At 42.9% G+C, this 18687-nt stretch overlaps 1 protein-coding gene across 1 annotated transcript in view; it reads left to right on the top strand.

The window, feature by feature from the left end:
- The window catches only part of LOC138259982 (rho GTPase-activating protein 6-like), a 560497-nt gene that overhangs the window by 470060 nt on the left and 71750 nt on the right, over positions 1 to 18687 (top strand). Inside the window, exons 7-8 of the mRNA XM_069208018.1 lie at positions 11644 to 11794; positions 12389 to 12537. Of these exons, the coding sequence (XP_069064119.1) occupies positions 11644 to 11794; positions 12389 to 12537 (300 nt within the window). The remainder of the gene's footprint in view (positions 1 to 11643; positions 11795 to 12388; positions 12538 to 18687) is intronic.

Below are 18687 nucleotides of genomic sequence, written 5' to 3' on the forward strand. Positions count from 1 at the left end.
GTCATTTATTTTGGTGCATAGATGGACTGGGTCTTCATAGTTTTGCTGCCTAAGGGAAGACTGGAACCCTTTCTTTCCAGTAGAATAAGATCCAGATGTAGTTTAAGAAAGTGACTTAATCCCGAGTGCACTGCACGTGCAGGTGATGTTACATCTTATAGGGATGGGTGGTACTCCGCAGAATCTCACAAAAGCCTCTGCAGAGCTCTGCAGAGTAAAACTTCATGAGTTCTGCCCACCCCTAGCACAGCCTCCACCCTGAAGAGGGGTCTTCAAAGATAGACCAGTCCATCACCAAACTCTACTATACACAATCTGTGGTCTGTGCACAGAGTGTGTGTACAGATCAAATCCTCCAGGCACCTATCTCCCATTAGGTAGGAAGCCCATACACAGCCTGAGCTCACTGCTGCTCTTACTTGAGAGCTCACTCACTATATATACTGAAGCTTCCTTATGTAGCCAAACCCCTATATTTTACTTCTTGTTTAAAAATCTTAGAAATTCACTGAAAAAACAAAGGTCAAAGGGATGTTATAGTTGGATGTGGTATTAACCATTTTCTTAAAATTAATAATAAAAACTAGAAATTCATTGATGTTATAGTTATAGGCGACAGACAATGTTAGTGCTCACGTAAAGTTTCAAACTAAAAAATACACTGAAATTTGCCAGTTGCAGTTCAGCGAGCTAACTATTACTTGCACACCTGTCACGCGCTTCTCATTGCCTCCCATATTGCATCACTCATCACATGTCCAATGACATCACCAATGGCATTTTAAATTACATCATTGATTTTCAATAGCCTCTTTACTACTAACGGGTGTAAACCTTTGAACATTCTTCACCTCCTTATAGGTACTGAGTAGTGTTTATATCTAAATTCATATGTATAAATATATATATATATATACACCAAACAGGCTCCACTTTCGAGCCTCCAGGAGCACTCTTGGAATTCACAGCCACATTAATTTCATCTCCCCAGCATGACGCATTTCGGCAACCTGCCTTTCTCAAATGCCAGTAGTGAAAAGGACATTTAAACACAGGTGCTTAAATACGTTTCTTTCATTGCTTTTTAATCATGGTACTTGTAAGTGAAATAGGACTTGCGTTCCCCATTAAAAACATAGCTAAGAGCGCCGTCATCATATTGTGCATTAAGAGTTGTTTATATAGTTCCAGTCATGATTTTACTCCAGTGGATTGTAATACCAAAGTGGTTTCTGGGCACATTCCTTCAACCTTTATATCTGGTGCACTTTCAGCTTAAGCACTGTTGTTAAATATCGTATATTTCAAAGCATGCCAATGTCCCTTCATGAATAAATATGCTGTGCCTTTTCATCAAACCGTGTTTTTGCCCATAATTTCTCTCCATGCCTGAAAGGCAGCTTTTGTGGAATGAAATATATATAAATATATATATATATATATATATATATATATATATATATATATATATATATATATATATATATATTTATATATATATATAAATATATATATATATATATATATATATATCATGTGTATATATATATATATATATCTATATATCTATATATATATATATATTTATATATATATATATATATATATATATAGATATATATATATATATATATATATATACACATGATACAAAGTCTGAAGTGACGTTAATTGTAATTGTAATGACTTTAGATTTCAAAAACCTTAGAAAATCACTGAAAAATCCATGGTTTAAGGGATGTTATAGTTAAGTGAAAATGTCAGTTAAAGCCAGTGCCACTGGAATTATGCAATTATACATAATTATACGTTTGCCACTTTTGTCAAATAATCCATCATCTGCATATCCTGCAGATTTTAACAAAATAAAATGTTTCTAGGTCAAACGGCTCAAACATTACTTAAAACCTTGCGACATGTGCAGTAGAAGGCTCGTTGCAAGGTTGACTAGCCATCTTTCAATTGCTTATTTCTCTATTTGAGTGTTAACCTGCAACTAATAAGTTGAAGTACTTTCCCAGGCTGTGTTTCCATGTGTAATAATGACAATATAATGATGGAATATTATCACAGAACGTGCCTTATTATGCCTCATAATTTACCTTTTTTGCCATCTAGTTTAGTCAACCATGCTGCATAATTTAATCTTCCCCTGCCATATAATTCTAGTGACAACGCAAAGTTTTTGGGATACCACAGGAAACACAATATGATGAATTACCTATTGATTTATCCAATGATTTAAACGATAGACTTTGTCACTGTACTGTAGTCATCAGTTGTCTGTACTACTAGCACCATGGCAGAGCACTACTACAATTAGCTGTATTCCATGTCATTTGAGTGTCAAATGGCAGCCTTCTTTAAAAGTCACCTCTTTCAGTTGTTCTATAAACAGATACATATATCGTGACAACAGCAGGTTATACACTAGAATGTAGTCAATGTTCAACAGTTTACACCCTAAAATAAAGACCGGAGTAGCTAATCTTTGCTACTGAGAGGACTGCCAATGTCTGGCTAAGAGCACCACTCTAGCCATCAAGTATGCCACCAAAAGTCTTCCCACACAGGCTACAGTGCAATTCAACATTGTTGCAACCAAGTAAACACCAGAGTGTAGTGTGCTGTCATGTGCTAATGCACGTCGACATCTTGTGACGAGTATGAAGTGCTATATAAATGTAAATTCAGTACAGTACAATCAGCAATATTTTGTGAAAAAATCTTTTATTCCAAGAAAATGATTAGGTTAATGTTAAAATCTATATAAATATTCCAGGAGCACAGAGGTATCGTAGGTGTACCAGCAGACGTGGGACTCCGTTCAAACTACATGGACCACTCAAGCCTGTTGTTCTCCTCGATGGGGCCCATCTGTTAGTATATGGAGGGTTCCCACTAATTAGTGATCCCCTAATATGGGCTGTATATCATTTTAGGATTAGGTAGGTGTCATGGTCAGGATGAATCGCACTAGATCTATTTTGATTAATTAGCGAGAAACATGTTGACCGACGTCTAGTAGTAGCACAGGGGATCTTGTGTCTACTCCCACTAAAAAACTCTAACTTGGGTATTTTAGTGGTGTGTCCTTACAATAGTTATTGTGGAGTTTAAACATTGCTTTATTTTCTTCCCCCCTTTTGTTTTTAATCATGACAGAGATGAGGTATCCTAATAAACTATGTTTCACCTCAAGTCATTTTTAACAGTTTTTTCATACCAATCCTAGTTTTGCTACTTTCACTGACCGGCTTCCTCTTATAAAAGATCTCCGGCAAAGATACATTCTACATTGTTGGGAACTATACACACAGGACCAGGAAAAAGAGTTATTTTTCCGAACTTCCCACCTTTTACTAGCCCCCCTCTTTTTGTTGTTTGATAATGTTAAAATCTGAGAGCATTGCTACTTTCAGCTTTGTCACCTTTCAAATATATTCAACAATCACAGATGCATTTTGGTCTGAGCGTGGCTTGATTGTATGATGTCAGTGGTGCACGTTTGCAGAGAAATTAGTCTTGAAGAGTTACCAATAGCAATTTTGGCCTGATTTAGATCCCAGCAAATGGTATACTCCGTCCCAAACATGACAGATATGCCGCCCACTGTATTACAATCTCCATAGGATATAATGGGATCCTAATACGGTAGATGGGATATCGGTCACATCTGTGACAGAGTATTTCCGTCCGCCAAATTCTAAATCAGACCCTACATGTTTAAAGTGACCCTGTCTGTAGTCCATCCCATTCTGAGCTTTCATAGGAATTACAATATTGCGATCATAAAAGATGTTTCATACTGACTTGAAAACATATTAGGACACTTTCCTAGCATATTATATCACTGCTGCTCTACCCATCAATATGCCACCCCATTACAACATTCATCCTAAAGCAAATATTTGGGTAGCTTATGGTACAAAGCATTGACATCCTTCATAGGCCTAGGAGGATCAGATCTATGCCATATCTTCAGGGTATTCACATACGATGATTACAATTAATGTAAGTGAATTTCATTTACAAAATCATTGGTAATCCTAAAAAATATTGTCTGATGCTTATAACGTTAGATTGGTATCAAAATTGGGCACTTCTTAAAACCGTACAAAACAGAAAAGAGGAGATTGGAAAAGAAGCTTATAACACAGGTCCCTTACACCAGGGACAGAAACAACTGTTGGCCCGTCCCTTGCTGACCCTACACCTATCTCAGAACGTTTCTATTGCAGTCTATTTTTGGCTCCACCACAACTTCTTGTAGGGTGGCTAGCAGGTTATGAATGTGTCACTCGTTGTGAAATATGGAAAAATAGTTTAACATATAAGGGTTCGGAGGTACCCAGTCCATACATGCCAACATTTTAGAAGAGAAAATTGGGAGATTTCTAGAAAAAAATCGGGAGACTGTAATTCCCTATTGACTTATATCGGGGACTTAATCAGGTTACTGTTATATATGGGATTTGAGGGCCACTGCTGCAAGATCAGATATTGTTTTTTTTCCTTACCTGTCAGGAGCACGGAAAAAGCACTATGGCAGGCAGAGAGAGTCTGATGCAAATGTTTTGCACTGGCCTGCAGGATCAGGTTAGTGGCAGTGCATAATCCGAGTTACACAAGACCAGTGCCTGTCAGCTGAAGCTCGCAAAGGAATCAGGTTTTTACATGCAGGAATCAGGAGGTGGGAGAATAGTCTTGAAATCAGTAGTCTCCTGCCTGAATGTGTCTGCACATTTCCGACCTGGTGTCACATTCCATACATTGTTGTGTTATAGCTGGCCGTTAGTCTTTTTCTACATGCTCTCTTTGTTTCTCCTCTCCCTTCCTAAGAACCTGCACTGCTCTTCTCTACCCATTGATAAGGCCCACCCCCAGATCACTGACCTCCTTTAGGAATCCCTCCGCCCCTGTACATCTACTGAAATAGTTTTATTCCTACTTTTCTACTTAGTTCCTATATTTTCCTTATTGCTATGATCTATGAGTGGAAAAGTTGATCGACTAAATCGTAAAATCCAGAAACAAACAGAATAAACGTTTGCAAAGATGATAGGCTTTGACTTCAGTAGACCTAATGGCTTTGACAATGATTTTTGCTAATGCTATTCAGCATCATCAAAAAAGGAAAAATAGAAGCAATGAAACGATTACATGCATGTGTCATCACACGTGTGCACATGCATAATTATACTATGTTGGTCCAGTGTGATGAGATACAAATACACTTGCATTACCTTTTAACATGATGGAGGGAGCAATAAGTGAGTGGATGGGAGGAAACACATAGGGAGCCACAGGGAATTAAGGCACGTGAGAAACAGAGGAGACTGGGGGGGGGGAATGTGAAAAAAGGCACAAAAAGCTGAGCGGAGTGGGGAAATCAATTGATGAGAGAGTGAGAAGGGAGCAACATAGTGGAGGAGGGGAATTGGGAGCACCTATTTGTGGGTGAAGGAGCAGACAAGATAGAACATAAGAAAATGCTTGCATTTTCATAGAGCACTAACAGGTAAAAACATAGATCCTTGAATATGAGCAGTAGAATGATAACCATCAGCTAATAAAAAGATGATAACAGTCAGCTAATAAAAAGATAGTAAAGAAGTTTATACTGCAGGTAAGGACAACTACAAGAAGCAGAAAGGAAGGCATTAGATAAGAAGCAACTAAATGAGATTGATAAGAAGCCAACCAGTGATAAGCAGTAGGTTGGCCCACAGCCTACTGTAAGTATTGATCTTGTCCACAATAGGTCCTAAGTAGGTGACAATGGTACACTAAGCCACGCTCACAACTCATCCTGATTCCTGATATAATATAGGGAGTGGTGGAATAATAAGTCTATCCAGACCTGAATTATGAAGTGGTATAAAACCTTGAATAAGCACCTGCCACCCATGGGTTTACTAATGTCTACAGTCAAAATATGTAACACATATGACATCTTCACATGAAAGCTAAAAGAGACTTATATTTACACAAGCAGAACTTTACATGATATCTATAATAATACTATCATGAGAAGAAAAATATGGTCTAAATTGTATATAAAAACATATCTTTCCTCTTCAAGGTTATGATAATCAATTCCTGCTAGTTGTAGAGCACATCAATTAATATCTTGGCATACTAGTGAAAATTGCTACAGGATCGATATTCATTTTTTTTCATTGGTTGACAAAGGCATTATGCACAGCCAGTAGACATTGTTAAGGTGCATACATTATATTCAGAGCCACTGGAATTATGTGATTCTGCAACCATGACCTTTTCCTCATAACTATGGATTTTGCGCATTTGCCACAAAAATCATCATCTGCTGCATAATCTGCAGATTTTAATACAAATATTGTTGTTTCTAGCTCAAGTGGATCAAAAGTTACAATAAATTTTGAGAAGTGTGTTCCTGTGCAGTGGAAGGCCCTTCGCAAAAGTTGACTAGTCATCTTTCAGTTGATTATTGCTGCATTTGGTTGTTAATCAGGTAGTAATGAGGTTAAATATTTCCACAGAGAGTGTTACCATAAGTAAAAAAGACAAAATAATGAAATAATACTTTCACAAAATGTGCCGCATTATGACACATTGGCCCTCATGATGACCCTGGCGGACGGGGAGAAGTGGCGGTAAAACCGCCAACAGGCCGGCAGAAAAAAAATTGAATTATGACCATGGCGGTTACCGCCATGGTCATCCGCCACTTCTCCACTCCGACCGCCAGGGCGGTGACGACCGCTGGGCTGGAGACTTCGGTCTCCAGCCCAGCGGCAGTCACCAGACCGCCGGCGGTATCAGGACCCTGTATACCACCATGGATTTCGGGTGGTTTGGAACCGCCACGAAATACATGGAGATAGGCACTTCCCTGGCACTGATGGGGTCTCCCCACCCCTCTCCCCCACCGAGTCCTCCTCCCACACCCCCTACCCCCCTGCCACCCCCCAAAGGTGGCTGGACCCCCCTCCCCACCCCCAACATGCACAGACACACACCCCTACACGCACACATACACTACAACAATCCATACCCGCACATATACAAACAGACATGCACACAGACCAACCTGCACGCATTTCCATACACACAACACACCCCCCACATGCATACACGCACTCACACACCTCCTCTACATACTCACACGCACACCCCTATGCACGCACACAACACACAACACCCCCCTCCCCTAACGGACGATCAACTTACATTGTCCGTTGATCCTCCGGGAGGGGACGAGCTCCATGGGGGCTGCTCCGCTGCCAGCTCCCCGTCACCAGAACACCGCCACACCGAATCATGGAACGTGATTCGGTGGGTGGTGTTCTGATGATGGGGCGGTGGAGGTGGAGCAGCCTCCACTTCCCCGCCGACCGCCAGTATGGCTGCTGGCAGGAGGGCTGCCAGCAGTCATAATACGCTGCGTGGAAAACTCCCTGCACTGGTGGTCTTCAGCACGGCGGTACCTCGGCGATCTTTGAAAAAGACCGCCAAGGTCGAAATGAGGGCCATTATTTGCCTTTCTTGCTGCATAAATTAGTCAATTCTGCCTCATAATTTGGTCCTGCTGCATAATTCCAGTTGTCTTGGATAAAACATCCTGTTTTACAAAACCACTCATATTCACCAGTTATGGTTATCTTAAGTAACAATAATTCATGCCCTAAAGTAACTATAACTCCCGACCCCAGTAACTCAGGCTCTCATTACGAGTTTGGCGGGTGGAAAAGACCGCCCGCCAAACTCCTGCAGTCAGGTCAATGCCAGTGTGGTGACCTTCTGCGGCCCCCATTACGAGTTTCCCGCTGGGTCATCGGGTGGAAACAGAGTGTCTGCCTGCTGCCAACCACTTGTTGGTACAGCAGCCATGTTTGCCTGCATTGTGGAAGGACTTTTTAAGTTTAGAAGTAACTTAGGATCCAAGCCCATTAAGGGGCATGTGGCAGTATATAAAGCCAAATGCCTAACAATCGCAATCTATGGGCAGGGTGCGGCTCCTCCACAATAGCGGAGGAGCATTGTCTCCATGGCCAAGTGCCAGGAGCTGAAAAATAAAATGATAGCTTACTATCATGTTATTTTTCATCTGCTGGCTCAGCCAGTACTGCGGGGGGCCGAGGCTGGGTCATGGGAGGTGGGACGGAGGAGGAGAGAGAGCACCTAGGTGTGCATGTGTGTTAGCCCGGCCATCTCAGGCCGGCCAAACACACATGCACACTTAGGTTTCTCCAGCCCGGATGTGTTGAACTGCACAGTCCCAGGGCTGTGTCTGAGCGGCAGTCCAAGCCGTTCAGACCAATCCTGACACTGCTTTCATTCTAGGTTTAGCATGAAAGTAGCTCCAGAATTGCTGGGGAGCCTGTGCTGGTGTCCCAGTGAACGCTGGGACATCACAAGAAAAGGAGCAATGAGCGAGGCAGCAGGAGTCGGTGTCGGCAGGAAAGGTGTTTATTTTTACTCACCCATCCCCACACTAACATGTGCAGCAGCCACCACTGCCTATGGCTCTGGTGTTTGGGGGAGTATAGATTTTTTTGACCATTCAGAGTCAAACATGGGTGTCTGAAGAGACTGCTAGGGGTGGCACAGAGCACAGCTACCCATATAAGTCAGGCAGAACTCGGTCTCATTTATGTGAATGACCTTATCAGTATCCAACCTCTCCTTTTGTGGCTATCTATCTGGACAAAGCATAAGACTGATTCTTGCCTCAAGGTGATTAGGGATTGTATTAGGCTGGATGAGGTGCCAAAATTCCTTGGCTAATGTTTCTAAAGAGCATGAGTAACAGCCTGGGTTTCCTTGAAAATTGCACTAGCCCAAAAGCCCTTTCTTTGGCTTTTAAACAAATCTTAAAAGATTGTTTTTGAAGTTGGACCAGGAATACAAGAGATTGTACTGAGAATATTAAAATATCAGTTTGTCTGTAGACTCCTCTAAACTTTGGATTAGGCAGGGCACCCTATTTTACGTGGGTAAATAACAATTACCCTTGGCTTTTTTTTACCAGGCTTAGATTAAGCACTTTGCACTTTATGGTTGCCTTTCCAGATCCAGTTAGGTATTCAACATGTGTGCCCGTGTAACGAGTCCACTTTACATTTAATGTTATTTTGAAAATGTTATTCTGTTTAAAAAATATATATTTTATTGCCACCTTTAAAGGATAATAATGTCAGACACTACAAACAAGCCATGTGTCATTTACAATCTCTTCCATTTTTGAGTGTTTGGTCGAGTAGTGAATTATATACAATGTGCAATTAAGCATAGCAAATACAGCCTTCGGAGAAATGCATCTGTCTAATGGCCAGTCTCAGCTCACGTTTTATATCTTCTGATGTCTTTTAAACTTGATTTTTCTTTGTATTTGCCTGATTATAGAGAATTGTATAGAGTATTCACTAAGCATAGGGAACTTGTCTGACGGCTTTGTTGCAAATATTTACTAAACACTTTATAAAGTAATTTGATACAGATTTTTATCCCTGAATATATATTTATTTACTATTCGTTTTTATTGATTAAATGTATTTGTCTGTTATGCCTTTTGGCCTAACATTTTTTTCTTGACTGACTTATCACCATTTTTATTTTACCATTTTTTCACCATACACATGTGTAGTGGTAGGGAACCAAAAGTTATAACTCGATCTCTTTGAAGAAACTAATTGTAGCCTTATATAAAACCTGACTCCACCATGGCATCACATTTAAAAAAAAAAGAATTACATAGATAAGATGTATCTCACGTACATTTGAGTTGTGTAATGCATCTGTAATCCGAAGCAGGGTGTGCCATTTCATTTTCCTTAGTAGCTTACCTTGCAGGTAAATGGATCTCAGTTAGCGAATTTGGGAATTCAGCTAAAGGCTTTACATATTTATTATTTCAATTATAAAGTATAAAGGAATCTGCCCGTGTATGATTAGTGTTTATTATTGGATTGGAACAAGAACCCTATCTTCCTTGAGACATTCTTAATCATATCTTGGCTCATCGCTGTAGAGTGTCATTCTCTCACCTAATGCTATTGACAGTTTAAGCTTCCCACCTTCACACCAGTGCTTGCATTGAATTGCATGAGGGACTATTTTAGCACTACAGGCCTGTCTGTCGCTTGCTCCCTTCTCCCCCTTTTTCCGTGTATCATGCTTCTCACTGTCCTTCACCTATATGTCGCTCCTCGTTGCGCGTGCCCTTTCATTCTGTGTGTTATTCCTCATTTCTCCCTCTGCCATCTTTCTCGTGTACCTTCCTCTTTGCACCCACTCCTCCTACCTGTTGTTTACCCTGCCTTTGCTTCCATGGTTTTCAGCTAATTTTCGGAGGCTTCTAACTGCTGATGTCCATTAATAGATGTGAAAACACCCCAGGACATCGGTAGCAAGCTTGTTTTATTTTTATTATTTTTGAGGAGTAGGTTTGGGGCCAGGGTGGGGACAAAAGTGCCTCTTAGGTGCTTCTGGGCACGAGGCCACCCCCCCCCCTCCAAACTCTTGACCCCTCCTCACACTGTGAGGTTTTTGGTGAAGTTGGCAGGTCTGAAAGCCCCTCCCACACCTTCATTACAATTCTCATTTTCATTTTATGTGTAATGAAGTTGGGGGGCAAGGAACCCTTCATTGAAGACTGTTGTGTTTACTTTTGATTCTACTGTACTGTATTTGGTGCATAATCTGCGGTGAGAGACTGAACATTCTCTTGAGTTAGTTACTCTATATGGCTATTGTGAGTGTTCGTGCTGGTTTTTTGCCTGTGATAAATCTTCTATACTTTGAACACCTTGTCTGGAAGAGTATTACCCAGTGCTTAATTTGTAAATAAAAAGGTGCCGGTTCTCAAAGCTCTCCTCTTAAGCACGTGGCTGCTGCAATTGAAAGTGCGAGCAATAATACTGAGGCAGTGTAATCCTGAAGCCACCTCGTGCCTCTTCAGTCCATTTATAGCCACTACCTGCCCCTTCAGCTCAGTCTGACAGGTTCCTTTTTTTCCTCTTTCTGGCGCTTTTTCGTTTTTCTCTTCCTCCGTCTTTCCCACGTGTCTTTTGCTCGCAGTAAATGCTTGAGACAGAAAACAAAGCGCCGGCCCTCAGAAATAAGTGCCGGCAGTGGCGTAGCGTGGGAGGTGCAGTGGGGGGGTGGCCGCACCGGGCGCAACATCTGGGGGGGGGGGGGCGTGCTCGCACTCGCGAGTGCTAAAATCCACGGGTTAGGGGGCGGAAACAACAAGCACAAATTAAGCACTGGTATTACCTTACAAAGCCCTTCGTTTATCTTTTTAATAGAAATGAGCAAATTACCTTAATAAAGGCTCCTTTGCACTCCTGCTTCATTTCACATAAAGAAGATGTTAATGGAGATAAGAGGGCCTTCAATACATATCAGCTTTACTTTCTCAAATGTGTCTGGTATTAATGTGCTAATGCTGTGTTTCTATGCATTAGCAAATTCAACCCAGACATATTGGCATTGCCAATGATTGTTTAATTTACTATTTTCAGTTTTTCGTTATTCATGCTTTCCCTGTTATGTTGTTTGCCGTTTTCCTACTTTAAGTTGTTTGTTTTCTTCTTATTCTTTCAGTTTTAAGTTTTAGTCATCAATTGCTTATCCATTTCCCCTGTTTTGTTGTAGCTGCGGGAAGAATTTGATATGGGTTTAGACGTGCACCTGGATGAAAGCCAGAGTGTCCATGACGTGGCTGCTTTACTAAAGGAGTTTCTTCGTGACATGCCTGACCCGCTGCTACCTCGAGAGCTTTATGCAGCCTTCATTGCTACTGCGGGTAAGGACATAAAGGGTGCGGATAAAGAGGAACGTGTTCTTCTTTTGTTTGTGACGTCTCTCGCTATGAGATTGAACTACATCTTAGAGGAGAAAGGTCCATGACACACGTACCAGAGTTCCAACTAGATCTACATGAAGTAACCACATTGCAACCGTTTTTAGCCCATACAAAAATGAACGAATCAATCATTGCTTTGACGAATCCAATGTGGACTCATGATTTCTGAGTGGTGATCCTTTTAAGTGCTCCTCTTTCCGGTGATAGTTATCCTGGGTCAGATCACAGCCTTTTCTGAGCGAAAACTCCATAACAAAAGCTAACAGAAATGGACAGCAGTAATGATTGCATTGTTGTTCGTATTCATGGAAACGATATTTTTCTGTAATGAAGATTCATGAAGGTCTGTGTTTATCTCTCCCTTCATAACACATATAAATTAAGCTGCTAGTGAGCATATATTATATTATTTGTTTTGTGAGATTGGTTTAGTTTTTGCATAATGGGTACGAAGCGTGCATAATAGTGAGGAGCCCCAGTTTTTATAATTCGATATATGCTTGTTTACTAATTTCACCTGTTTTATTTGCTTAGATTTACACCCTCAAGAGCAGCTGGCAGTGCTGCAGCTACTTATCTACCTTCTACCTCCTTGTAATGGAGACACATTATTGCGTATACTGAAGTTCCTGGACAAAGTGGCCCAACATGCCGAAGATTCCTGTGGGCCTGATGGAGAAGAGGTAAGTTCCCAAATTACATTGATGTCCACCTAAAGTGAACTTGTATCGTTGGGAGCTCATCTCTCCATCCAGAAGTAAAATGTGCAGCTCACTTTAGCATAACCATTATAGATAAACTAATGAGTGGAAAAAGGAACTATGTCACTATAGTTGGTTTGTGAGGTTTGATAGTCCCTGAAACACAGAGCCTTTCAATCAGAGCATGGACCGAACTATAACAATCAATAAATTACGTGGCAAGGATTAGATACTTGCTCTATGTTTGCTGATCAGTTGGAAAAACTACTTTTGTTTTATTTCGAACCTTTTAACTCCTTAGAAGTTTGAACACAATGATGATAAAGACGACAGCTATCCCTATGCTCTAATTCCATAAAATCTAATGTCCACATACAACCAGTAATAACTGGTGTTTGCACCTAGAGAACTCACATCCCATCTTAATGCAGCAAAAGCAGCATTGGTGTCCACTCCATAGTCGGGTGGAAAGTAGGGCATAGAGCATACATTTTGCTCAGTTAATGAATGGGGAGCATGCATTCTTGTCCAGGTCTCTAGTACACAACAGTTCTGGAGCTGGTAGAGGTCTGTTTGAAAAAGAGATAATTTGCACGTTCTGTCTATAACGTTTTCAGGCAGATTAATACCCTACGCTCTTTCTGCTGATAGGAAGTTCATTTCTTTGATTTCTTTAAAGCTTGTGTAAGGTCTTCTGCTCTTCTTTGCACAGAGCAACACTCAAACTGGTCCAAATGTTCAGCATACACCATCTGATTTTGTATCAGTATGACATCAAAGGTTCAAGGTGAATATTTCCGACAGAGCCTCCCACAAGATGTGGTTTGGTTGTCCAGGGAACAATAGCTCGCAACCAACAATAGTTTCTGAGTTCAACAAGTAAGAACAAAATCTAATTGCATAGTTCAGATATGAAAATTACAGATTTTGGAAGATAAACAGAGTCTTCCTTGCCAAGGAATATCACATATGTCCCATAATCATACTATGTGGGTCCACAAGGACTGTGAACAACTGGTACGCCTACTAGCAGCAAACATGTGAGTTATATTTGTACAAATACAAGCTGTCCCCAATCAGCCGTTAGTAAAGCATAATGTAGACACCGGACTGGTGCTCTCAGATCTATACACATTGTGCCAGAAGGCAGACGTACACTTGACATTTTTTTCCCATGCATTAAAGGATAGCCCAAATAGGAAGCATGCCTCAACTCAATGAATGAAAATAGTAAGTAAATAAGATTATATTAGATGATCTCTTAAAGCTCCAATGTCGTATTGGAGCCATAGTCTGCAAGGAGATAATAGCAGTGCTAAAGTCTTATGTTGAGTTTAGAGCAACCATGAATCACACGTGTGTCTAAGATGCAGCCCCACAGGCAACAACTCCCTCCCTCAATCTCCTACTAGTCACATGGCTCAATATGTATTTTGGGATAGTGTATCAGAGCTTACACCCTCTAGCTTGTGTTCTCTTTAGGAGGTAGGAAACAGTATAACATATATTGCATAGCACAGCAGACATTCAGCGAGATATAGTTTGTGAACCAATTTGACTTCTTTTAACATGTTTATGTGGAGTTTGAAAACGGCAGCTGAATAACTAGGAATGCTTTGTTTCTATACCCAAGAGGCAGTGAGATGCAAAGATGGAACAATGTACTCTATCCCTAGAAATAAACGTATTACAATTATATTTTTACGTGGTTATACTTATTCAATAGTACTCCTAATGAAAGTAATTCTGTCTATGGAACAAGTTAGGGGATGGAATGACTAGTCACTAGTTCATACAAACTAGCACAATGCACCCTGAATGGGATTCTAAAAAAAAAAAAAAGCATGGGGATTGTTCTTGCTGTAACCTCCCAATGCAATGAGTCCAAAAAACATGCATTCCTTAAGACAAGGCCGTAAAGAACACACATTTCTTATCATCATTTTATAGTTACCTATTTGCAATTTTGTTATTTTGAACTAAGGAAACCTAGAAAAAACATGCATTTTTTAACACCGCAAATATCCATTGAAATATTGGTTAAGGACCCAGGTAGGATTTATTTATTGCATTTATGAGTGACAGTTATGTGGACTCTGGGAATGAGAAACCAAGCTCTGTTTGACGTCGATAGTTTATAGATGTTGCTTATGAAATTAATAATGTTTACATTTGGAAAAGCGTGGCCTGACAAGATGGTCGTTCGGATGCTCTAAGCCCGAGCTCTGCCAGCCCAGGAAAATATCCTGCATAACCCTTCCAGCAGCAGCACTAAAAAGTGCTCCAAATTCACCCCTCGAGTCCTTGACACAGAGACTTTTCTCCTGACCCCGCTATCATGAGACGTGAGCGGGACGAGATGAGTGCAGAATGCAGAGGGCGGAGAGGATGATGGCTGAGTGCAGAGGTCAGCGGCACAGCAAATGAAGTCATGAATGATGGGTGCCTGTGAGAGCCCTGCTTGCTGGGACAATGGAGGGGACGGAGCGAGCATGCTTGGTGGCACAGCAGCGGAAGAGAAGAGAGGAAGACGAGGTGGTGTTGATTTGCGTGGCATGTTGACTGCAACGATGCAACATACTGGGCTTTGAACACCCATCGGTGGCGAAGGCGCAGTGGGTCGGCAACAACAGAAGGCCTGCACTGGCCAGAAGAGAAGTGCAGAAACTCTACAGCAGTTTTTTTGTCCCCCACCCTAAATAAACAACCTGGTTCCTGGGCTGCATTATAGGTAGCAGGGAGAAGACAGCTAGCACTCCCGCTGTGACAAACAGCAGTTGCCAGCTGCGCGGTGAAAGGCAGGTACGGTGGAGCTACGATGAGGGGCCTCTTGAGGGGGATGTGGCTGAACACATCAAGGGACAACTTGAAAGGAAAAGGAAACAACCCTGGGTGAGATGAGGCCGCATGTTGCCCCATCCCTACTCCATCGGCGTAGTGACTAACTGGAGGACCCTTGTGACATGTTGGCTGGAGCTGAGGCAGAGGAACTGGGCCCGGGGATTGTGTAGTGTGCCCACCCTAGTGGCATTGGCATTGGAATTGAAATTTGTCTCTCCCCTGTGACTGCTCAGAGACTACCACTTGAGGACACAACTGGACAGCTTGAGGAGGTACAAAGGGCTTGCTGTGCCTGCAAAGGTTACAATGCTGAGGTGGCCCAGATGTAACGAGGCTACAAAGAATGGATGAGCACACTCTGTAGTACCTGAGTAGTCGAGACTGCGCCCTTGGACTTGCCAGATGAACTGACAACACGCATAGGGGCATCAAGATGAGACACACCAGGCCAGGTTTGGGAGAGAGTTGAGTAGAGTGATTTGCTCCTCCCTTTTGGGTGGTGGTAAGTCCTACTGGCCCTGATGAACACGCAGTGACACCCACAGCATATGGATAGTTAAACGGGCAACAGCTCACCCATTGTAGAAGTATAGACTATTTTGGACATAGTGAGCTTACTGACACAGAATGGGAAGAGGCAAAGAACTGAAAAGACACCTGAGCAATACAATTACTCACTATGCACAGCCGAAGGGCCTGCAACAACGAATCACATGGCAGATGGGGGCCTTGGAATCAGGACAGGGAGAGGAACCCTCAAGAGCAGCTTTGATAGTGGACATACAAGGTGCCCGTGATGCCTTGGAAGGCAATATAGATACAATGACTTTCAAGGTGGGGCTCTTGCGGGCAAACCTCCGTCTCAGAAAGAGTGACAGACAATGAGGAATCAATAAGTGTTATGAGTAAGGAGGTGGCCACCCCTAAAGAGCAAGTCATGAAATTAACAGCAGCAACAAGGACACTGATAAATAGGACAGAGGATGTGGAAGAACACTTCCGTCAAACTCTTTGTACCTAGTAGGATTCCCAGAGAGGGTGAAAGGAAATTTGGTGGAATAATTCCTGGAGAACTGGATCAAAAATACATTGCAGCCCACAGGTCTGCCCCCAATGTTTGCGGTGGACAGGGCACATAGGGCCTTTGTGATGCATCCCCTGGTGAGGGTCCGGCTGAGGTCCTTGATTGCACATATTCTTAACTACTTTGACAGAGATTGTATACTTAAGGCTGCCAGGGAGGCAGGAACACTTTGATTCAAGAACCAAAATATAGCCATCTACCCTGATTATACACAGAAAGTATAGTCTCAGAGGAAGTCATATGTAGAAGTAAAGCAAAAGCTCACAGCAATGGAGCTCCCCTATAAACTACTGTTTCCAGCAAGAATCAGAGTAGGGGCACAGGAAAGAACCAATTTTTTTGATACGCCACTTGAGGGAGTGGCTCAAACGATGGGATAAAGTGCTGGCGGGTGACCGTGGCACACTGGGCATTGGCCCGAGAGGAAGGAGAGGAAGACGAAGAGTCACCAATTGGAGCATATTCCAAAGAAATTCAACAGTAGGATCCATGGGGATATCCAGAATCGAGGTCCAAAAGGATGGGACAATTGTGGTGGTGTAGATGGAGGGGGAGGATGGAACTCTTGGCCGCAGCAGCATAGAACAAGACGCAGTGTTGCCTACCCCAGGACTTGCAGCTGAGAATATGCAGAACTACCAGTCACCCACCGGACTGTGGGCAAGATAACAGATTATGGCCCTCATTATGACTCCGGCGGGTGGCGGAGGCCGCCCGCCAGAATTCCGCCCTCCGTAATACCGCTCCGCGGTCAGAAGACCGCAGAGGGTATTATGAGTTTTTCCCTGGGCTGGCGGGCGGTCTCCAAAAGACCACCCGCCAGCCCAGGGAAAAACTCCCTTCCCACGAGGATGCCAGCTCGTAATAGAGCCGGCGGAGTGGGAAGGTGCGACGGGTGCTGTTGCACCCGTCGCGTATTTCACTGTCTGCAAGGCAGACAGTGAAATACATTTTGGGGCCCTCTTACGGGGGCCCCTGCAGTGCCCATGCTGTTGGCATGGGCACTGCAGGGGCCCCCAGGGGCCCCGCGACTCCCCCTCCCGCCATCCGGTTCCCGGCGGGAGAACCGCCAGGAACTGGATGGCGGGAGGGGGAGTCGGAATCCCCAAGCCGGCGCAGCTTGGAGGATTCCTTGGGGGCAGCAGGAAACCGGCGGGAGACCGCCGGTTTCCCTTCTCTGACCGCGGCTAAGCCGCCGCGGTCAGAATGCCCCGCGGGGCACCGCCGGCCTGTCGGCGGTGCCTCCGCGTCCAGCGGCTCTGGCGGTTACAAACCGCCAGGGTCGTAATGAGGGCCTATGTGTTGTGGGGGACCACATATGTGTGAAGAAGAGAGGGGAATGTTAATAACAGTTGATACAGAAAAGCATGGATCAGGGGATAGCATTGAAGAATGGCAATGTATGTGGGACATTCTTGATGAGCTGATGCTGGAACATAAAAATAAGGGTTAGATTAGGTAAGCTGAGATGAGACCCGGTGTGGTCCATCTTTCGGCCTATGCAGGGAGGGTGCACTGGCAACATTCACTTCTGCACACTGAGGGAAACAGACCAGAGCATTAGTTAGGACACAGGTACATTAGAGGTTGGGAAGGGTGGATTATCTTGGATATGAAGTACCCAGGATGGTGGGCGACCTTGATGGTTATGGTTACAATTATTGAATGGTTGTCTGGGATGGGAAGGGAAGGGAATAGTTCATTACAATGGTTTACTATTTATTTATTGTTCGGTATGGGATACACCTCGCTAAAATAATGAGAATATCGAGGAGGGAATGGGAGAGAGGGCTATGTGCCCCCTTGGGTGGAATGGAAACTATACAATGTGGGACTAAGAAACACCAGTTACCTATATGACACAACACTATCGGATGTAACAGGAAATGTCAGGGGTCTAGGCATCCCAGTGAAAAGATCCAAGGTGTAGTCCTATTTGAGGCGCACATTGTGTGCCTCCAGTGAACGCACCTCATGGACAGTTAGGCTGAAAAGCTAAGGCAATTGTATATATCCACGTTTCCTCATACGTCCGTGAGATGGCAGTGTAGGGGAGGTGAAGGTCTCATTCAGGATAATCTTTGTGGAGGTTCACATGCAGGGGAGGTACGTGTTGGTGCAGGGAACACTGGACAGCATAGACCTAACTATTCTCAATACGTACGCCCCTAATGTTGATGATAGATGATTTTCCTCCAAGATGGATG

Source organism: Pleurodeles waltl, chromosome 2_1 (assembly GCF_031143425.1).
Source record: "Pleurodeles waltl isolate 20211129_DDA chromosome 2_1, aPleWal1.hap1.20221129, whole genome shotgun sequence".
NCBI lineage: Eukaryota > Metazoa > Chordata > Amphibia > Caudata > Salamandridae > Pleurodeles > Pleurodeles waltl.